At 44.9% G+C, this 23,313-nt stretch overlaps 1 protein-coding gene across 1 annotated transcript in view; it reads left to right on the top strand.

Moving 5' to 3' along the window:
• Positions 1–23,313, top strand: part of Fhod3 (formin homology 2 domain containing 3) — a 224,969-nt gene that overhangs the window by 193,798 nt on the left and 7,858 nt on the right. The window contains exons 16-22 of the mRNA XM_029563291.1: positions 933–1,115; positions 4,240–4,359; positions 5,241–5,402; positions 6,924–7,114; positions 12,235–12,427; positions 17,895–18,069; positions 21,559–21,720. Of these exons, the coding sequence (XP_029419151.1) occupies positions 933–1,115; positions 4,240–4,359; positions 5,241–5,402; positions 6,924–7,114; positions 12,235–12,427; positions 17,895–18,069; positions 21,559–21,720 (1,186 nt within the window). The remainder of the gene's footprint in view (positions 1–932; positions 1,116–4,239; positions 4,360–5,240; positions 5,403–6,923; positions 7,115–12,234; positions 12,428–17,894; positions 18,070–21,558; positions 21,721–23,313) is intronic.

The raw sequence follows: 23,313 nt of genomic DNA, 5'->3' as shown, positions 1-23,313 counted from the left end.
TCAAGCAAACATATCCTATATATTATTTATCAAATTTTTCACTTATATATTTGATCATGAATATACTTTAAAATTTACTTATTAACAATGTGTAAAAATAGGTTTTTCTGCATTTGGTTTTCTACATCATGAAACATTGTTAAACTCACTTTTTTGTATTAGAAACTTTATGTTTTTTATAATTCTTTATCTAGGCTATCATGACCTCTTTGAATACAGACAATTTTACCCTTTCTTGTCCTGTCTGTATGTTTTTAATGTTGCGTGTGTGGGGGGCGATTTCCATACAGTGTCACATAGGAATGATAAAGGTAGACAGACTTTTTCTCTTTCAAAAACAATGTGAGTCCCAAAGCATTTGAACCTGTAAGAATCATAATCATTGTGACAGCTTTTGCCCTCTCTATTTTCCACAGTTGGTTGTTACAAGAGATAAACAGAAGTAGAAAAATATACTATTTTCAATATTGAACAGGTGTTGCCTTTTTTTTAAAGAACACTATCATTTTTTTTCTCATTGAGACTTGAGTTGAACCTACTGAAAGTATTATTCCATGTGAGTTTACAGCAACTTAAATTAGCATTTTTGACACTGTTAAGTTAGTTCATGAAAGGTGCTACAAATCTCGACCTGCTCTTAATGTGCGTCACTGTGTTTCCTCAGGAACAAGACGCTGTTCTCAGTAGTACACTGTGCACTGTTTTCTCTTTTCACGCCCTTTCTTGCCTGGAATGCCCTTCAGGTGCAAACCTAGAAAGTTTGGGGCAAGATGCTTAAAGTATAATCGGTAATATTAATATTACACCTGCATATTATAAAAACTAGAGCATCTCAACTCACTGATCAGAAAATTATAACAGGAAATTTAAAACATCAAAGGGGCTGAGTCCATTGCTAACAAAGAATGATGACATCATCCTATTTTTTCTAGAAAATTCTGACCATGATTCCTACTGAAGAGGAGAAACAGAAGATTCAGGAAGCCCAGCTGGCCAACCCTGAGGTGCCCTTGGGCAGTGCAGAGCAGTTCCTACTCACGCTCTCCTCCATCAGTGAACTTTCAGCCCGGCTCCACCTGTGGGCGTTCAAGATGGATTATGAAACCACAGAAAAGGTGAGCACTTCATAGGAGAATCCTGTTCCAGTGTTGAGAAGTCCAGTGCTAAAGCCTCATTCTTGGGTGAGCTGACGATGATTGTGTCACAGCTAACACCGAATGATTCTAATTGTGTCTATACTAGTGATGAGCAACTTGCAACAACCTCAGACACCTGACTATGGACACCATGTAAATGATCTTTAGAAAAGCATTTTTTTCAGACTCTGTATTTTCTTTGTAGAAAATTTGGAAAATACAGAAAAACACAATATAGAAAACTTGTTTCATCCCTCCACCTGATGATAACCTACACTGCTGATCATGGTAGTTAGCAGTTCCATGGGCACCTTTGGGAGAATATTATTTTTGCTATACTTTTCCCATGGCTGTGATCAAATATCTAACAGAAGCAACTTAGGGGAGGAGAGTTTATTTTGGCTCAGGAGTTCAGAAGATACAGTCTTTGATGGAGAGAAAGGCATGCCCGTGGGTGGGACAGCACCTTCCTCCAGCAGCTGGAGGAAGCAGACAGAAAACAGAAGTAGGTGAGAGCTAGAGCTGGGCTTTACCCTCACGGCCAGCCTCTAGTGGCCTTCATCTCCAGCTAGGCCCTATGTCTTAAAGGTTCTACAATCTCCTGAAATAGCACCACCAGCAGGAGTGTTCAGGCTCACTAGTTTGAACACTAGGACATCTTAGATCCAAACTATAACAAATATCTTTAGTAGAAACTTGATGAGGAAGCAGATTGAAAATGGTTAAGAAGGAACTTGAAGAAAAGAGCCCCTAGGCTGAGGAGATGGCTCACTGGGTAAAGCACTTGCTGTATATGAGAACCTGAATTCAAATCCTCAGAACCCACAAAAAGCCAGACACAGCAGCAAGTGTCAGTGTTCTTAGTGCTCCAAAGGGGAGGAGGGAGGTGGGAAGGAGAATCCTCGGACACTCTCGGGCCAGCTAGCTTGGGGTTACACAGGTATGAACAACAGAGACCATGGCTCAAACTAGGTAGAAGATGACCAACACCAGAGGCTGTCTTCCAATGAGAGAGAGAGAGAGAGAGAGAGAGAGAGAGAGAGAGGAGAGAGGAGAGAGGAGAGAGAGAGAGGGGAGACCTTGGTGGAAAGATGCTAGAGTCTCCCCTTGAGTAGGAAGTGGAAGATGTGGGCATCCTCCTTGCGCTGGGGTCTGTTGTGTCACTTCCCTAGGGAGCTGTGAATAAACATCAATCTACCCCAGACAGAGCACCAGTGACAGAGCAAAGAAAGGATTCCACCCAAGCCTAGCTTAGTGGACCAGTGAGGTTATGTCCATGAGTGTGGGTCAGGGCCTACTTACAAGAACATGGACAGCTCAGACGCAGCTGCATCCCCATCAGGCACCCACACTCAGCTGTGGGAGATGTCTTCTCCAGTGGTTGTTACTCTACTAACTTTGGGGAGGGGGGGTCTTGTGACTCTTTGTGTTTCAGGAACTTCCTGAGACTTTTCGATTCTATTTGTTTCCTAAGTCTTCAGAGCCTCCCCTGGGAGGAAATGTCTAGATTCACAGGAGGCAGCTACTAGCAGTAGCTGCACAGCAGGGCAGTGAGAATGGCTTTGCACACTGAATCGGAGCCAGCAGAGGCCAAGCCTGAAGTCCAGATGGAGAGGCTGTGCTTCTCCATCTTTTGGCAGAGGCATTAACAAGGTCTTATACCGAGGACAGGTGGGTGACATTGAGTTTGGGAAGCTCAAGGGAAAATTACAGGTTGAGCATCTCTAATACAAAAATCTGAAACCTAAATGCACCAAAATCCAAAACTTTTTGAGAACTAAAATGATGCCACAGGAGAAGATTGTACACCTGACCTCATGTGACAGGTTACAATCAACAGTACCCTGAAAACATTGTATATAATTACCTTCAGCCTGTGGGTAAAAAGGTGTATTGTGAAGCCTAAGTGAATTTCATCTTTATTCTTGGATCCTATCTCCCAAGATATCTTACTCTGGATATGAAAGAATTTCAAAATATAAGAACATTAAAGCTATATTAGTCATGAAACACTTCTGAGCCCTAAGCATTTTGAAGATGGGGTCTCCAACCTGCACTGTAGCTGAATTCACATGGAATCAAGCTGGAATGAAGGTTGCTAGGAATGGGGCTAAGGTGCCTGGTGTAACTCAGATGCAAAAACATGAGATGATGTTGTGGAGAACAGCTTGGCAGCTTGGCCAGCTGTGGCTGGGGGACTCAGGGCAAGGCTGCTGCAGAAAATGAAGCTGAGCCTCCTGATCTGGGGACCCAGGCAAGTGAAGGGCCTCGTAGGGATGTGGGGTTGGAAGAGGGCAGTGGAGGTCGAGGCCATTGAGGCTGCAGGGCAGGCTAGAAGTCTGAGAGACTGGGAGTAACAAGTACTGTGACCAAAGTTTTTTTTTTTCTGGTCTTTTTTTTTTTTGGAGACAGGTTCTCTCTATAGCCCCAGCTGGCCTGGAACTCACAGAAATCTGCCTTGCCTCTGCCTCCCAAGTGCTGGGACTACAGGTGTGCACCACCATACCCAGCTTGTTGTTGTTGTTGTTGTTTGTTTGTTTTGTTGTTTGGTGAGTGTTGTTGTTATTTTACTTTTAACTCAATTGGGTGGTTCTTGAGTATGACTTTTGTAGATGACAATACCATTTCTCAGCGTCAAAAGATTAGGCATGCCTGTGTGTATAATGCAGGCTTAGAGGTGGCCAGTACGCAGTGCCTAGAGGAGCCTGAAGTTGTCCAGGGATGATGAGACAGTCGGCATAGTCATTTGTCTGCAGGAAGTAAGATTGTCTCAGAAGTCAGCCATAGCTGGGAGGAGAGCAGGGGTGGGAATGACCTGAGGGTCTTGCTTGAGATTGGAAAGGACCAGGGAAGACTGAGGACCACTTGTCACCGCAGCACAAGCTCCACGGGGCCTTCACTGCAGTGTCTGAGGAGTAGACTCTTGCTGCTGTCTTTCAGTACTGTTTCATACCTAGAACCAAATGCCTATCACACAAAGCTTGTCCTGTGCTAGGAAGAACTCTTTTGGGTATTACTTTATACTATCCAAAAATGGAAAGGACGGAAGAAAATCAAAATGTCTGTTCTTTGTCATCTTCTGTTTTTGCTTTTTACCTGAAAGGAAGTGGCAGAACCACTTTTGGACCTGAAGGAAGGGATAGAGCAGTTGGAGAACAATAAGACCTTGGGCTTCATCCTGTCCACTCTCCTTGCCATTGGGAACTTTCTAAATGGAACTGATGTAAGTCTTCCCTTCCCTCACCTGCCTCCCTTGTCACAAAAATCTCTGCCATCATTTACTGATGGATCTGTACCTTTAGTTCCCTAAGGAACAATGCAGCAAACATTTATATCTTCTTGCTGAAAAATCTAGAAGGATTTCTGTCCTTGAAATGCCAGCGCCCATTCATTTGAATGTGAACTTTCCTGTAAGTAAGAAATATTGGAAAAATAAATACATATCCTTACAAAATGTGGCTATTCTAAAAAATTGATGCTGGGGAATTTTCATCCAGCCCCCCGCCAACCTTGAGCTGTCACTCAAATATTTATGCTTACACACATTCTGATATTGTTTTTTAAAAGTCTAATTATTTGTTTGGGGGGTGGTTTGTGCATATGAGTGCAGGTACCCATGGAAGCCAGAGGCTTCAGATCCCCTGGAGCTGGAGTTACAGGAGATTATAAGCTGCCCTATATAGGTTCTGGGAACCAAACTTGGGTTCTTTGGAAAACCAGTGCTTGGTCTTAACTATCGCTCTAGCTCTGTTAGTCTTTTTTTAAAGCAAACTTTGTGCTGGATGCTGTTGGCCTGACACTGGTCAGAAAGTAGACATGTACAGGGGTCAGAGGCAAAAGAAGTTGTTGATACAGAGGTGTTAGAGACCCAGCCCCATGGCCCCTTGATTGAAGAGTGACCCCTGAGAGATAGCTCAGGGCGGAGTGGGTATGACTGCTCCAGTCTGAGGAGGAGAGGGGGAAGCAGCCTGTGGCCCACTGGTCTTGGCAAGGCTAAGAACTGGATTACTGCAACAGGGCACTGAGTCCAGCCATCTGTGCTGTTCAAAGAGCCAACATAATACTTGTGATTCTCCTGTCTTTTATTCAATTGTCACCAAACAGGCCAAAGCGTTTGAGTTAAGCTACCTCGAGAAGGTTCCAGAAGTCAAAGACACAGTACATAAGCAGTCGCTTCTCCACCACGTGTGCACTATGGTGGTGGAAAACTTCCCAGACAGCTCGGATCTGTACTCGGAGATTGGGGCCATCACCAGGTCAGCCAAGGTACGTCCGTGGACTGGGAGGAGTCCGCCCCTCAGCCTTCGCAGGACTTGTGGTCAGATCCTCTGTGCTGTCTCGGAGGCATACAGTCTGTTAGTAAGCTCTGGAGTTCATGATTGGATTCATTTTGTGCCATTTCTAATGAACTTTTAAGATCTTTTTCCTATCTCTGGTTCTTGGTCAGATTCTTTCCTACTGAGATATGTAAGGCAAGCCTGCCATGCAATCCTCACTCCCATGTCCACTACTGAGAATGTTTCTCTCCAGCCTGGATTCTCCCCAGTGTTACAAATCTTCAGGCTGTTTTAGGTGGGCAAGCATGTCAGAAAGATGCAATCTGGCTCCTCCTGAGATGCCCATAGAACCCACAGTGAGGCCCAGAGCCAGGAACCCAAGTATGCTTGGACCCACAGCCTGGGGATTGGCTGTTCAAATGATCTTATACACGAGGAACTTTTTTATAGGGCTATAAATGGAACATGGCTTTGGGCCCTCAGCTGCAGGCTCTTAAAGTGAGTGCGGAGTTAATACTTTCATGAGCATATGGTTCATTAAGAAAGAGACCACTGCAGTATGTGGACACCCAGCCGTCTACAGAGTAGGAAGATCACTGAGTTAGAACAACACCCAGGGGAATCCCAGACACGACGGAATTGGGAGGAATGAAGGCTTCAGAATGGCTGCTTGACGGGTGACCACAGCAGCCAGGCCAATGAAGAAGACTCTCAGAAATAACAGTGAGCTGGACAATGAGAATGGAAAACGTTAGGACACGTTGGAGTCCAGTACCAGGCGTGGATGGAGAGCACACTGGGTAAGGGTAGAGTCAGGGCAGCAGAGGTCTCCTTGAAGGTGATCTTGTAGCTGGGAGCCTCCTTCACCTGACTCAGGTCTGGCAGTCTGACGGTTACCAGGTACAGCAGTCACGGTCCCTGACAGGATTCCAGATACCAGGCCAGACCCCACTGTCTACTCTGGGCCCTCCTTGCTATCGGGACTTTCCCAAAAGCCTAGTGGACATTTAGTTGTCATTTGAAGAATAACTGGTTGGATAAAGCTGTGTCAGAGTGATAAGGGAGACTCTGATGAAGAGAAGTTGGAAGCCCATTTGCTGGCTGAGCATAACAGAGCATCCATTGCTCGGGTGAGCTCCCGAAGAACAAGAGTTCTCTGAAAAGGTTTATGAGACGTCTACTCAGTTCATCTTGCACTAGGTTCCTTTATTTCATGTTTTAATTTATAGTTCCCAAGGACTTTCATAACATTTCTTTCCAAATAAGGCAAGAAAAGGTGACTTGTGTGTTGGGTTCACTTGAAGAACAATTTTATCACTAAATAAGTTGATGTGGAGATAATGACAAATACGAATGTGAATCATTTTGGGGACATAAGTAGGTTTGTATTTCAAGATGTAAATTTGATTTTGATGTTTATTCCCTCCCAGAGGCACTTTGGGCTCTTGGCTCAGGCTCGTGTCCAGTTGCTTCACGTATTTTCAGTGTTCTCTCTCCCCCTGATTTTCAGGTTGACTTTGATCAACTTCAGGATAATTTATGTCAGATGGAGAGAAGATGCAAAGCTTCATGGGATCACCTCAAGGCAATTGCGAAACATGAAATGAAGCCAGCTTTAAAACAACGGATGTCAGAGTTCCTAAAAGACTGTGCAGAGCGGATTATCATTTTAAAGATTGTTCATAGAAGGATAATTAATAGGTAAGTGTATTGAAGAAGTAGAGAAAAGCCCATATGCTGTTAAAAATATTTTGTGTCCAAGGATCAGAAGGTGTAATTTATGAAAACATTACTGTAACTTCTTGGAACATAGCTGGTGTGCCTATGGTAGAGATTTACAGCTTTATGGCTGTCATGCCATCTCCATGGCTACTCTTCCTTCTTGTTCAATATAATACCATTAATACCACTGAATCTTAGTTGGAAAGAATTCCAGAAACAAGTTAATGCAAAAAGCCCAGTGGTCAGGAATTGCATTGTAAGATCTCTGGCAAATTGCTGCCTCTCTAGCTGGTTCAGTCATTTTACCTACAAAGAGCCTACTCTCTTGTAAGACCTCTCCTTGTTAGAATAGTTCTTTATCTGGTCTGCAGTGAGCACTCTGAGGACCTTCTGGTGTTGGATTCTCTAGCTGGTCCACACCACAGGTGCCTGAGTGAGGGCTGGCCCCCACTGCGGGAGCTCTTGTCTGCACAGGCTTTCTCAGAGTCACAGGATCCAGGAGGACCTTGGAGACAAGCGTTATTTTCAAGAAGGCTGGCTGGGGTCTAGTATGGCTTCATGCCTTTCCAGGCCTGTTCCTTTAGTGAGTGGTGGCTGCCAGGCATAGAGACAAGGTCTAACTGTGCACGCCAGGGAGAGCCACTACTTTCTTCTTTGCTTCATTGGAGAATATGGACATAGGACCATCTCCATCCCTCCCTCGTCTCTTCTTTAATCAGCTCCTCCTTTCACCATTCTTAAGCCTACACAGGACTTTCTAAACTCTGGTGTTCTTACCTCCACATGAGCCCAACTCTGCTTGTATCATTTCCTACTTTGATGAGCATACTTCCTGGGTCTATGCGCGCGCGTGCGTGTGTGTGCGCGCGTGCGTGTGTGCGTGTGTGTGTGCGTGTGTGTGTGTGCGTGCGTGTGTGCGTGCGTGTTGAGACGCTCCCATGGGAGGTTTAGGGGAGGGTCGTTCACGTCAGCTGATGACTCTATGAGGAAGAGACTGATTTGCCCCCTCTGTTCTAGAATGACACAGTATATGTGTGAGATGTGTGATGTTAGTAATAAACAGTATGGGCTGTGTGTGTGTGTGTGTGTGTGTGTGTGTGTGTGTGTGTGTAGACCAGAGGGCAACATCCGCTGTCTTCTTCCGCTGCTCTTCCCAGGGTCTTTCACTGAACCTAGAGTCATGGATTAAATGTGGCTGGCCAGCAGGCCTCTGGGGTCCTCCTGTTCCTGTTTCCTCAGTACCAGCTTTGCAGACACACACTGCCATGTACAGCTTCTTATGTGGGTGCTGAGGACCTGACCCCAGGTCTTGATGCTTGCAGAGCAAACACTTTAACAACGAAGTCATCTCCCCAGCCCCTCTTTCTTAGCCTTGATGTCAACTGGAAAAATGGAGAGGATATAAATGCTGTAAAGGACAGAAATTTGGGAAAGAATATTCTTTCTAGGTTGATGGCTATCCACTCATCATGAGAATTTTATGATTTTTATCAATTTTTTTCCGCAAAGTACTCTATGCTTTTAATATTAAAAATGAGGTGGAAGAGAATGTGAGCTGGTTTGACCCTTTGTTCTTTGTATGATGCCAGTGATTACCAACTTTTAAAAAACTAGGTAAATAATTTCCATTTAGAATGTCATAAAACTGGAGCAAGTTTATGAAAAAGTCTTATAAAGCTAGTGCCTGGTTTATTAACCATTTTATCCCAGATAGTGTTAAAAACTCAATGAGGTGATAAAGCTGTTCCTTAAGATGTATTGGCTCTAATTGCTCCATCTAAGCTGGCCATTTGGATGTTGGTTGCTCTTGCCTGATCCAACTTCCTAGTTTTTCACTCTTGGCCAACCCATTGTGGGTATCCAGAATGGACCAGAAATTCAGCTATGGTTGGTACTAAACGTTACATGACTGGTGGGGTACTAGGTCAGCCTAAACAGCTAAACCACAGAACCCTGGGTTCAAATGAAGTCTGTAGTAGAAGCCTTGATTGGAGAGCTGATGGGAGCAGGAATCCCTGAGTGAAGAAGAGCTGGACTAGAACTGGGAGCCTGTTGCTTCGCTTCACTGCCTTACCCTTTCCAGCACTACCCAGAAGTAGAGCCCAGGCCTGCGGGGTAGCCGCTCACCTCACACACTGGGAGATAGAGAGCAGAAAGAATTAAAATCAGGTGGTATAGCTCATCAAAATGCAGTTATCTTAGCCATGTAGATCAGCCTAAAAGTAAAAGTTCAGACCAGAAAGTTGTAAATAGTTAGATTAATATTTACTTTTCTGGTGCTAGGATAGAAACATATAACCAAGAGAACTTATAAAGAGTTTATTTAGCTTATGGTTCCAAAGGGGCAAAAGTCCATCATGGCGGGGAGGCGTGGCAGCAGAGGTGACTGGAGGAGGAGCAGAAGCTAAGCTCTCACATCTTCAAGCAGGCACAGGAAGCGGAGAGTAACTGGAGATCTGGCAAGGCTTAAGAACTCTCTAAGCCTGCCCCTAGTGCCATGCTTCCTCCAGGATAGCCACACCTTCTAAGACCTCCCAAAACAGCATCACCAAGTGGGGACAAAATATCCAAATACTTGGAGCCTATGGGGGCATTCTCATTCAAACCCCCACAGTAATTATTGCCTCGGGTAATACTTTGCTTTCAAAAGGTTTTCCTGGCACAGAAAATCTTGTTTGGATAGTTGGGACCTGCACATTCACCTTTCTCTTTATCCTGCTGCCAGGACAGTCTGATTTGCTCTGTGGCTGTGTAAACCCCTTATTCATTCTCATGGATTCCTAAGGCTGCAGTTATTCTGTAATAGGCACAGAAGAGAAAACAGGGGAGAGGCAGGGAGGAAGCCTCCCTGGAAAGCTAGTGAGTTACAGCAAGGGGCTGTAGGAGGAAGGGAAAGCAGAAGCCAAACATCCCACTCCCTGTAGTCAACCCAGACTGGCATCCCATTCCCCAAATTCTCCTTCTGATGGAGTCAGTCACTTTACTGAATGGTATACTTGATTTAAAGGCTGGTTTTGGAAGAAACCACAGACGTTTGCCTGGTGTCTTGTGGTACTGGTGAGGGGATCCTGCCCTGCCAAAGCCACAAGACCACATTTCTGTAATGGAATAGGCCTGAGATCAGGAGTAATAAAGTGCTGCTTTATATAGGATGGTCCAGGAAAGCTTACTGGGGAGGTGATGTTTTGGCAAAGATCTGTTGGATGAAAGACATTTCCGTTGTCATTACCCATGTATCCATATGTGGGTAAAGAGTTCTAAACATGGCAAATAGCTGGTGTTGGATGCCTCATCTGGCCTATGGTCCGCCCCAGTGAAGTGGTTTCATTGTCTCCCTGCCATATGCCCTGCAGGATCTCAGCTCTTCAGTCTGTGTCCCTTTAGGGTTTTCTGCATACTGCAGAGGAGCCTGACCAGGGTGGCTGGAGACTGGCAGAGAGCGGGGCTGATCGTGTGGTTTTTCTGTGTGCACGTCTATGTAGTTATCCGTTCATCAGTAGGTGGACATGGTATCATTACTATTTTCTGGCTGCTATGAAAAATGCCATGAACATTTGCTTAGAAAGTTGTGTTTGTACACATATTTTCTTGTCTCTGAATGTATACACAAGATCAAAACTGCTCAGTCATGTGTGCAATCTAACTTTCTGAGGGGTTGCCAGCTTATTTCCACAGCAGTTGACCCATTTCATGTTCCCACCACAGGTGTAAGGGAATTGTAGTTCCTCCATCTTACCAATGCATGACCATCTTTTTGATAGAGCTTTCTTGGTAGGTGTGAGGCAGCGTCTCCTCTGTGGGTTTTAACGTGCAGCTCCCTGTTGACTGATGATTTGAACATCTTCTTATGTACTTGGCTATTGGTATATCTTTAGCAGAAATGTCTATTCTATTCAGATCTTTCACCTATCATTTCTTTTTTCTCAGCCTTATGTTGTAAGATTTCTTTATATATTCTGGGAATAGGTACCTTATCACATATATGATTTGTAGATATTTTCTCACTCTGAAAATGTTCAGTCTTGAAAATGTCCTTCAAAGCAGAAAAGTTTTTAATTTTGGTCAAGTTCAGTTTATTTTTTCCATTGGTTGCTTATGTTTTTAGAATCATATCTTTAAAATTTTAAAGTCATGGAAATTTATATATTGTTTACTTCTTAGAGTTTTTATAGTTTTGCTGACATTTTTCCACCCCTTTATTTTTTTTTAAAAAAAAGTTGTGTACTTTGTTATGTTTTATAGAAGAGAACTGAAAAATAAGTAAGACCCATATTCAATATGTGCAAGTTCGAGTGAGCAGAATCAGAGGTTTGATTTGGAAATAATGTTATTTATGCATTGCTCTTTATTCCACATGAAGATTTCCCTCTGTTTTTCACTCTCTTCTTTCTCATTTCCTGAAAATTGTGCACTTTACAAAATGTTAAATATATAGAATCTAATGCTTTCATTTGCTTGTCTGAGATGGTGTTTCAGTGTTTAGCCCAAGTGGGCCTCACATTCACAATCCCTCTGCCTCAGCAGGCATGAGCCACCATACCCAGCTTAATAATTTTTACATTATAAGCTCAATGTCTGAAATTAATTTTATTCAGTTTATTTCACATGTCCTAACTCAATTAAAATTGTATATAATATTGTAAGCAAATGTTTCAACATACTTAGGGAAAATTTTATAGTCATCTGTTTACAAACCATCTATTAATATATCATTAATGTATTACCTGCCTATGTTCATATCCGTTCCACTGGATTAAAGGGATTTCTAAGCAAAATTCCTGTGCTCCTATTCCGTTTTTAGATAATCTAGAAATTGTGCCAGGTTTTCCTGAAGACACAACTTTATCGTTTTTCTTGAAACTTGACAGATTACATTTACAGAAATGTAAAAGCAAGTAAGCAAAAAAGTAATCTGAACTCTTACCACCTAAGCTTAACTTCCGTGGATGAGAATGTGAACTGAACTTGACTTCTGTTTGTGTTCCCACCGGAGAAGGCTCTTGAACTTCAGGAAGGAACGGGGCCCTCCCCCCAGAGCGGGCACAATGATTTCTTCATGGATGCTGTGACCTGTCATTCCCACTGCTCCTGCCTTTCAGATTCCACTCCTTTTTGCTCTTTATGGGCCATCCACCGTATGCGATCCGGGAAGTAAACATCAACAAGTTCTGCAGGACCATCAGTGAATTTGCACTGGAATATCGCACCACCAGAGAACGGGTTTTGCAGCAGAAACAGAAACGAGCCAACCACAGAGAGAGAAATAAGACCAGAGGGAAGATGATCACTGATGTAAGTTTCATGAACTCTGTTGCTTCAGGTCGCAACTCTAGAGACTAAGATCAGTCCTCATCATGACAATGTGATCTATCTATCAGCCACGTGGACCAGTCAGTTTGAGCCTATGAATAGAGAACTGATGTAATTGTTCCAAGACGCAATCTGATGGGTTCTTGGAGGTCCCTGAGTCACAACAGCCCCGAGCCTACCTAGAACTCAGGTGCATGCTCCACAGTAGAGGTGAAGGGATGCACGGAGGTGCTGCATGCTGACAGAGGTACCCAGTGCACAGTCCTCCTGATGGGCCTGTGTGAAACAGGAAAATCATATTGGTAGCATGTACTCTTATTAGTATGCTTTAAGCTTTGTTCTAGAAAAAGAGGAAAATTTTCTTGGAATTCTCCTTTCTTCATCATTTATTCTTGTTTGAATAACCTCAGGAAGAATACAGCTATCCTCTTTGTTTTTGTTTTTGTTTTTTTAACCTTATTTTTTTTATTATTTTTATTTTTAAAATAAGGCAGCTGAATATCAAGGAGGAAGAGAAAAGACTATCGCAGGTGAAGGGAGGGCTGAGGTCAGTGACAGTATAAATACCTGGACAGCATATTCTAATTTTGTATTTCTTTCAACATAAATATGTTGTAAATCTTTTTTAAAGAATGTTTTATTTTATTATTTTTATTTCATATGTATGCATGTATTGCCTGCATGTAGGTAAGTGCACCCATGTTGTGCAATGCCCACAGAAGTCAGAAGAGGCTGTCGGATCCCCTGGGACTAGAGTTACAGACAGTTGCTAGCTGCCATGTAGGTGCTGGGATTCGAACCTAGGTCTTCTGCAAGAACAACCGGTGTTCTTAACTGCTGAGCCATCTCTCCAGCCCCCAGTCATCCTCTTTTTACTGGCAGATTGTATTAGGAACCTGTTGAAGACCTGTTCAATGTGTGGGTTTTTTTTTCATTGATTGGATCAGTGCCCATGAACTTCTCTACCTGTGCAAGCACTTGGCAACCCTGAGCTTCCCTTGACCTAAAGAAACAGAAGGAGTAGAGGGTTGAGCCACAGGGACTGCCATCACTCTGGAGGTTTAAGCCTCAGCAGAACTCAAAACAGGCAGATGTCTTTGGAGAAGAAAGAACTCAAGACCTCCTAGTGGCTGCCATCTGTGGCCACCGAAGTGTTCATGGTGTAGGCAAGACAGGGAATGACCTGGTTACTGCTTCGAGTGAGCATTCCTAAGCCTCTGCTTCCAGTGGAAACCCAGCTGCACTGACTACAAAAGGCTATGTGCTTAAAAGGCAATTCTAAGAACCATAGACCATACCAGTACCTTTCCCCCTACCTCCACCCAAACCTCTTTCTTCCTTGGAATTTTCTGGACTCCGGGTAGCACCAGGCCTTTCTTTTCCAGAAGGAACCCTTTCTACAGCCCTTAGGTGTTCCAAATGGCAATGCCATCAGCCAAAGCCTTCTATCTTCTCCTGAAATCTGGTTCCCCTGGATCTTTAGCTTTCCGGAGTATTTGGAAAGCAAATTCGATCCACTTGGGCTAACTATGGCCTACATTTCATTCCAAAGTCTTATTTTTAAAAGTCTTTTAAAAAAGAATCATTTATTGTTGTGGAAATTAGACATATTGTGAGGCAAACAGCACAGGCCCAGTATGTTTATAGTTAGGAAAAACACATTAAAATTTCTTGCCAAATTCTTGAGATGTTTTTTAACAGATCTTACTAATTTTTAAGCTTGTCTTCTTTAAGAACATTTGGCCCTCACAGAGGTAGATGTTTCTAGAGTATTATTCAAAAATATTTGAATTCCTATTAATATCTAGACAGTACAGATTTCTTCAAAGTTCCCCTTCAACCAATCCATGTTTGTAGAGGTCAAGGTGGCATTTTGAGGAACGACTGCCACCTTCTGGACTATCCGAATATTGTTACTAAGGCCAAGCATCCTCCAGTTTCCCAACTCTGAGTTAGGAAGGGCTCCTTGTGCACCCAGTGCTCCTCTGCATGTCTGTCCTAGTTTGCTTCTCCATTGCCATGACAAAACACTCTGGCCAATACCAACTTGGGGAGGAAACGGTTTATTTGTCTTACACCTCCCAGGTCACAGTTCATCAGGGAGCCCAAGGTAGGAACTCAGGGCAAGAGCCTTGAGGCAGGAGCTTGAAGCACAGGCCATGGAGGAACGCTGCTTACTGGCTTGCTCCCCTGGCCCCTGCTCAGCCTGCTTTCTTATGCAACACAGGCCCACCTGTCCAGGGGTGGGCCCACCTGTCCAGTGGGCTGGGCCCTCCCACATCACTCATCAAGAAGATGCCCCACAGACATGGCCACAGGCCAGTCCAGTGGAGGCAATTCCCCAATTGAGGCTCCCTCTACCCAGGTGTGTCAAGTTGACACTAAAGCATCCAGCACAGTGCCTGAGAAGGTGCGTGTCATGAGATAAGCTCACAACACTCAGGCCCGTCAGCCTGGTGAGAAAGTATACACACAAGTGCAACCAAACCAAAGTCAGTAGGTTCAGAATTGTGGAGCCCTGCACACTGAGGTTAGAATGGATTTTACAGAATGCTTTAGGACATTTAAAAAATAGATAGATAGATAGATAGATAGATAGATAGATAGATAGATAGATAGATAGATGATAGATAGATAGATAGCAAATTATAAAGGATGATAGCAGGGCTGGAGAGATGGCACAGCGGTTAAGAGCACTGACTGCTCTTGCAGAGGACCCTGGTTTGATTCCCAGCACCCACATGGCGGCTGCAAACCATCCTTAACTCCAGTTCCAGGGGAATCTGAAGCCCTCTTCTGACCTCCACGGCATTGCATGACACGGGTGCACTCATACACATAAAATAAAAATAATAAATAAAATATATTAGGAAAAGGGTGATAGCAAGGAAACCAAGTGAGAAACGGGTACTCGTGAGACTCCCTTTTCTGAGCTGGTTCACAGAGCTTCACAGAGCTCTGAAGGGCTATTTCTCCTCTATTTCTCTGCCTCCTGAGCATGCAGCAGGCTTCCTTCCCCACAAGCCAGGATTCTTCCAGGGAAGGCTCAATGAGGAACTCACTCTTCATCTTTCTGTCCTAAAGTGGCTCTAGACTGGTGATGACCTAGACAAGGTCCTGCCATGACAATCCTAATGGTCTGTGAGAATCCATCCATACTGGCAAGTCCCAGGACTGCACAGCAGAGGGCAGTGGAGACTCTGGGGTGAGACCTTCACCTCTCCACCCTGGCTCCCTCTTCCACAGAAAGCGATGAGGGCTTTTAGAAGGCTAAAGGTTTTCTATGTGGCACTTTACATATGTGCTGACTGCTGACAAAATGCCAGGCATCCTGGATAAATAAACAAGCCACACAAGCAGAAGGCTGGTAGAGCACAGAGTGGGACTGTCATCTCTTGCTATGTGAGTGAGCAATGTAGAGTATGATGTCCTGGAATCACTTGGTTATCTTATGTTCCAAAAGTTCAGTCAGTTCTCAAAAATGTTATGTCTGGTTTGTTTGCCTGAGCTGTAACATCTGTGGAAACACTTAAACTGAAAGTCTATTGAATTTAAATGACATTGACATGGTTTTCATCTGCAATTTGTATTTAGAAAAGGGATCTTTAGAGTCATGTAAGTATATCTACTGATAAAATAATTGTAAGTATACAGTGGCACTTCTGATGACCTCTGTGGGGGATGGTGAGATTTTTAGGAAGAGCTTAATTAACTTCATGTGTGTGAGGAGAGGGTAGTAAGTACGGTGTGTTCTGTTTGGGAGTTGTTCTAGTGTCTGGTCTGGCCTGTATGTGGAAGGATTCACTGTAGTCCAGGGCCCAGCACCGGGGAAAGGAGATGGCTGGAGAAGGCTGCTGATGAGCAGGGCCAGGCAAATGAATATTGGGCCACTCGCTGAGACCCTGACAGCCAGCAGGTGCTTGTGGTGGGCACAGCAGGACCTAGCCTCAGGGAGGGAGTAGAGGATGAGCTGATTGCTAACCTCATGGGCAACCACAGGAGGTTGGCCTGGAGCCTTCAAGTACCTTCTGTCACCAGTCAGGGTGGTCCTGGAGCTCACAGAGCAGGCATCCAGGTAAGAATAGGGGAGAGGGGCCTGGCACCTCCCAGCTGAAGACAGTGTATCTGGCAGCTAGTGGCAGGCTGGTTTCTATTTTGGGTGACCTGTCATTAAGATCATCTCATCTTTGCTGACTCCTGTGCCTTCTAAGAATCTTTCTGTCTTTTCCATCCTGTCCTGTCCTGTCCTGTCCTATTGGGTAGACTGATGACGAGGATGACATTGAGGTATGACAATTTATGAATGTGAAGAACATTTGTATTTGCCCTTCTTGTGTGTGCCTTAGACTAACCTAACCCAGTCAGCATGAAGTGTCAGCATCATTTACTACTTGACGCTGCATGGACGTTTTCTGATTGGTTTTTATGTGTTTACTAACTGTCTGATGAGTTCTTGTCATGCTGTGTGTGCCACAGAGTGAGAGACTTAACTGCATTTTCCAAGCTGTTCCTGAGCCTGGCTGAGCCTGGGCTAAACAGTAGCCTGCCACTAGGGCCAGGTTCCCCAGATCCGTCCCTGGAAAGTTGGACAAGGAGTTCCGGCCCAGTCTCCTCCTTGAGCCTTCTGCAACTCAAGCATGAGAACAGATTCTAGAATGACTGTGGTTGTGCTGAGCACAGTAGTGCATGTCTGTAGCCCCAGCACTTGAGAGGCTGAGCAGTAGGATTGTGAGTTTCAGACCAGATTGAGTGATATAGTGGGAACATTTATCAAACAAAACAACACACACACAAAAGAACAATGTTCTAGAATAGGTCTGGGCCTGGAGCTCAGTAGTATAGCACTTACCTAACCTGTGAAGAGCTCTGGGTTTGATCCCCAGCACCACAAAATACAGTAAATATATAGAGAGCCCTCAAACCAGGAAGAAGTGGGGGCAGTGACAGCTACCATGGAAGTGATGAAGGAGCTGTGTAGACATGTAAGTCACAGACGTGTCACAGGCTCAGGGGCGCTTGCCAAGAAACTCGGACTCCTAAGTAAGATGAGGCTGGATCTTTGAGAACCCTTCCTGCCTTGGCTTAGAAAATGAAGCTTGGGACATTCAGTTGGCAAGGCAGAGGTCAGTTCTCGTGTCAGGGCCTCTGTTTGACTTTGAACTCTTTCCAGGGGGATGCCAGTCTTCCCTAGGAGGCACCCACTCCAGTGGAGGATGCCTGGGTGGAGTTCCTTCTGGAGCCAGTGGCTTATCTTTCTGACAGATCTTCCTGTAGATAATGCTTCGTCATTGTTTGGCAACCTCTGTGATGGAGAGGACTCATGGATGTATTGAATGCACAAAACAATAAAAACCAGGGAACAGAAAGTTTTCCTTAACTCAAAGTTTTCTAAGCTCGACTGTCTCTTTGACAAGTCTCTACACATCCTAATCTCACTTTGGTTTTGCAGTCTGGCAAATTCTCTGGCAGTTCTCCAGCAACACCAAGCCAGCCACAGGGTCTGAGCTACGCTGAGGATGCAGCTGAACACGAGAACATGAAGGCTGTGTTGAAAACCTCGTCCCCCGCTATGGAGGACGTCACCCCCGTGCTCGGTCTCCGCACACGTAGCCGGGCAAGCCGAGGTAACTCCTGGTTGGTGGGGCTTGTCTTAGTTGGCCACTCTGTGGACATGGTCCGCACCACAGAGTGTAGTTATGGGCCAGCAGGCTTCAGGGTTCTGCTTGTCACTGCCCTGCCCAGTGCCAGGGTTACAGGCCTGCTGCTGCACCTGGGATCCAAACTCAGGTCTTCATGCTTATGCATCAGGCGCTTTACTGACTGGGCTTCATAATTCAAACTGCCAGAGGAAAGGTAGGAGATTCTGAAGGAAAAAAAATCACTGTAATGTCAGGCTCTGCTTTTTTTTTTTTTTAACATTAATTTAGTGGAGGCGGGGGCAGGCATGATGTGTGCCACAGCATGCGTGTCAAGGTCAGAGGACAACCTTTACAGGAATCCTCCTCTCCTTCTACCATGGGGGTTCTGGGGTTTGAACTCAGGTCACCAGCAGTCTTGGCAGCAAGCACCCTTACCTGCTGAGCCATCCTGCTGGCTCTTTACATTCTTTTAAAAATTCCAAGCCAGGGCAAGAACATGGAAGCATGATAATAAGAGGGAAAGTGGACGATGGCAGTGGCATCAGAGTCAGGCCTGTGCGGGAGCAGAATGCTGAGATACACAAGGACTCAAGATCACTATTGCAAATACTGTTTAAAAAATAAATGAAAACATACACAAGTGGATTAAATGAGGCTGGATGATTTCCAGAAACAAGTGGGATTTGTATAAACAATCAAATGGACTTCATAATGCCACAAATGAAATCCCTGAAGGAGTGGAGCAGATAGATTTAATAGCACATTTGTTTCCATAAAAGAAGAAAAACAGTGAATTCAAAGACAGTTTATTTGAAAATATACAAAATGATGCAAGTTGTGAAAACAGAACAAGATGGACGATATGGGCACGGCGAGGTGATCGAGTATCTCTGAGTGTCGTGAAGCAGTGTGTGAAGAGGTGATGGCTAAGACTTGTCCAGCATCGATGATAGCATTAGCCCAAGCAGGGGCTGGAGAGGTGGCTCAGCGGTTAAGAGCACTGGCTGCTCATGGAGAAGACCCGGGTTCAAATATGAGCACCCACATGGCAGCTAACAACCATCCTTAACTCCAGTTCCAGGGGATCCGATGTCCTCTTCTGTTCTCCGTGGATATTTCACAATATGGGTGCACTTACATACATGAAGGCATAAAAGGACTCATACACATAAATATATATATATATACACACATACATACATACATACATAAAGAGATGCCTTTTAAGCCTCTCCTGACAAGTACATTAAAAACAGACCCCTGGGGATGTGTTGACAAGAGAAGCTGGTAATTGTCAGAGGGAGGGTCACAGTACCTTCATTTCTGCCCAGTGCTCTGAGCAAACGGAATTGATGGAGCTACGTGTGGTTTTGGAAGCATAGTTTGGAGTTCACAATAAGGCACAGAATTTCAGATCAGCAGGTGAAAGGAACAGGAGCCTGCTGGACATAGCACAGCTGTACTATGGATAGCTCTGTGCTGCAGACAGCTGTTGTCGCTGAGGCACTGCTGTCCCAGTCTGAAAGCTGTGCCATCCATCACAAGGCCTCCTCCTCTCGTTACAGCACCTAGAACACTCTAAAAGCATGGGAAAACTCAGTAGCAAATCCAGAACATAGTTTGAGGGAAGACCGTGTGTTTTTGTTTATTTTTAACAAAGGTTTTACAATGTTAGGAGAAAACATGACTTTCTGATAGGAGCAAATAGGTCCTTAGCAATAAGCAGGCATCTCATTGACTCCTTACACACATGTAAATGCTGGAGATGTGCTACTACTGAGAAAGCTAAGCAGAAGAAACTGTGTCAGCAACCACAGAAACCCTTGCCTCTTGACATCATGACCTGAGTCACAGGTCTCATATGCCAGGTCTCGTACGTCAGGTGAGGAACAGCTCGAGTCCCAGCACCTGTCTTGCAAAGTCTGAATTATTTATATATTTAATTCAGTCACGTGAGTGTTACTGGAGAAAGGGTGGCTATAGCATAGCAGCTTTCTGATTTGCAGTACAATTTCAAACACACACACACACACACACACACACACACACCCATGACTATCAGCCCACTAAACTGTGCTCCACTGCTTCCAACTAGTTCTGTCAAATTCTCTACATTAACAACCAGGTGCTTGCAAGCCAAAAAGTTTTAAAAACTATGAGACAAGAGGTAAAAAATTAAAAATATAATTATTAACATTGTTACTTTTTTAAACCTTTTCAGATTATTTATCCTCCCTCTGAAATGGGAAAGCTGGCATTTCTTTGACTGTGGCTGAGCCTTAGGCAGTCTGTGGTACCATGTTCCATAGGAATTTGGCAACTCTGACCTATAGGCTTCTGAAATTGTACATCCACTGTGAGATGAACATAAACAGCAAATGAGAAACTCTGAGCACATTGTGTGTCTTTCTTTCTGAAGAAACTACACCACCCCAGTTTTTATGACGAACTTGACCTGTCACGAAGCATGGTTTTAAATATGTTTGGTTTCTAACTTCCGTAACTTGGGAACCCATCTTTGGTGGTGATTTCTTCGTGTGAATAAGGAGAAGCTCCCTTTGAGGAGGCTTGGACTGTCTTACCATGTATTTATTAATAAAACACCCTTTATTTTTGTCAAGGAGCAGGTCCGTATCTCAAAGAAAATTTGTGTCAAGATTCTGACTGCTGATTGAAGTGGGCAGTCTTGTTCAATATTTTTGTTTGCTTTTGACAGCCCCGCTAGAAGTCACTATGTGAACCAGGTTGGCCTCGATTTCACAGAGATCCACCTGCCTCCATCCCCCAAGGGCTGGAATTAAAGGCTCGTGCCACTTATTTCAATTTTTTAAGGGCTAGGTAACCCTAAAACAACATGGACATTATCCACCCCCACCTCCTCCCATTTCTATTTAACATGGGAGAAGTTAGGGTGAGCGGGCTTTGGCCAGCTACATACAAGCACTGATGGAGAGCTGACTTGGGAACTCCTGGGCCCTCTGTACATTCCTGGATGTGGCTTGTTACATGGACATTATCCACCCCCACCTCCTCCCATTTCTATTTAACATGGGAGAAGTTAGGGTGAGCGGGCTTTGGCCAGCTACATACAAGCACTGATGGAGAGCTGACTTGGGAACTCCTGGGCCCTCTGCACATCCCTGACTTGTTGGATATTGCTGAGGTCCTAGGCAGGGTATGTCACAGGTCGCTTGCCTTCAGGCAATCACAGCACCTGAGAGGTGACAATGACACACACAGGGCAGAGAGACACTGAGAAACAGGGCACAGCCACTCCAGCTCAGGTTCCCACGGCTCCGGGGTAGCAGACACAGGTGGGGACAGGCCAGCACCCAACCCCGGACTTTGAAGCTGTCATGGCCTTTGTTGGACTCGGCTGCTGACAGATCTCAGATGCTTGGGGAACAATGACATTTTGTTTCTTCTCTGTTTGTCTTCATTCTGAACACACTGTACTCTGGTTAATTTTTTCAGGATCTACTAGTTCATGGACTATGGGAACCGATGAGTCACCTAATGTTACAGATGATGCAGCTGATGAGATCATGGATCGCATCGTCAAGACAGCTACCCAAGTGCCCAGTCAGCGAGTGGTGCCACGGGAGAGGAAGCGATCCCGTGCCAACCGCAAATCTTGTAAGTGCATTTGGGGCGAGGGATATTTCTTTCCATTCCGTATGGGCCAGGAGGAAGTCCCCGTCAGTGTTCACTGGTTAACTGGGTGCCCACCTGTGCTCCTCAGCAAGAGGGTTTGACGTTTATACCAGTGTCAGCCACTGCAGGGGCTACAGCGACACTTGTCAAATGTACTTGCTGTTTGTGCCCAGCCTCTTCCAGTTTGCACTTTATCCCAGTAAGGCCTGAACAGCTCTTGAAGGTTTCTGAGGCGTAGAGGTGGGTACAGTGGGTCTCCCTGCCAAATAATGCTCACATGCTCTCCTAGAGGCAGGCTCTGCCCTTTACCAAGTATCAGGGGCTACTTCTTGAGCTAAAGGCTGGTTCTCCTCAGGGTTTACTGTAGCTCCCCACCCCCAGCATATTGAAGGCGAAACCTGGGATTAGTAAATGATTTGATGATCAGCTGGATGCTTACCAGTTAATGTTCACCCAGGCCAATCAGGTTTTACCTTTTTTCTACCAAACACAGGATATGAGCAAGTCAAAGTGGCCGATTAGTCCCTTTAAACTGAACCTGCTACCTGTTTCTGTCCCCTGAAGTGGCCTCTATCAGTGCTTAATGATCCTCATTCGCCACTTTCTCTGGAGAAATGGGACCCTGTGGATCCACACTTGCCTGCATTAACAGTGACCCTGGGTGTGTTAGGTGCATCCCCCAGGCTTCGGCCTGCTGCTGGGTCATTCAGAGGATAGCCTGAGTGTCCTCTGGCTTTGCCTCTAAGAATGCAGGATGGTGAGGAGGAAAAGGAACCCTAAAATGAAAGGAGAGCAACCCCAGGCATGCAGGAACTCAGTGAAGACGCAGATGCTGGTGCCCCAGGTTAGCCTAGCCATGAGACTCCCCCAGGTTAGCCCAGCCATGAGACTCCCCCAGGTTAGCCCAGCCATGAGACTCACCTAGGGAGTGGCTGGGGGTGGGCTGCCACATCTGACCTTCCGGTTCTGCTTTACTCATTTCCACAACAAGAAACAAAAAGCGGATTCCTGCAGCCTGCCAGACCTTGATCCTGTCATATGTGTCATATGATTTGCTTTAATTCCTGATGGGAATTATTCCCCCAAAAGGAAGATAACAGTGGGCTGGGGTAGCGGTGGGGGATACAATTGTACTTTTTAGAAAAAATATTTTATATATTATTTTTATTTTATGTGTCTGAGTGTATTGCCTGCATGTATGTGAGTGCACCCGTGTCGTGTAATGCCAGCAGAGGTCAGAAGAGGGCTTCAGATTCCCCTGGAACTGGAGTTAAGGATGGTTCCTAGCTGCTATGTTGATGGGAATTATTCCCCCAAAAGGAAGATAACAGTGGGCTGGGGTAGCGGTGGGGGATACAATTGTACTTTTTAGAAAAAATATTTTATATATTATTTTTATTTTATGTGTCTGAGTGTATTGCCTGCATGTATGTGAGTGCACCCGTGCTATGCAATGCTTGTGGGGGATGGAAGAGGGCTTTGGATTCCCTGGAACTGGAGTGGTTGTTAGTCACCATGTGGGTGCTGGGAATCAAGCCTGGGTCCTCTGCAAGAGCAGCCAATGCTCTTAATCAC

Source organism: Nannospalax galili, unplaced genomic scaffold (assembly GCF_000622305.1).
Source record: "Nannospalax galili isolate Female #2095 unplaced genomic scaffold, S.galili_v1.0 scaffold15, whole genome shotgun sequence".
Taxonomy (NCBI): domain Eukaryota; kingdom Metazoa; phylum Chordata; class Mammalia; order Rodentia; family Spalacidae; genus Nannospalax; species Nannospalax galili.
The sequence above is the reverse complement of the archived record's forward strand: the minus strand, read 5'-3'. Positions and strand labels throughout refer to the sequence as shown.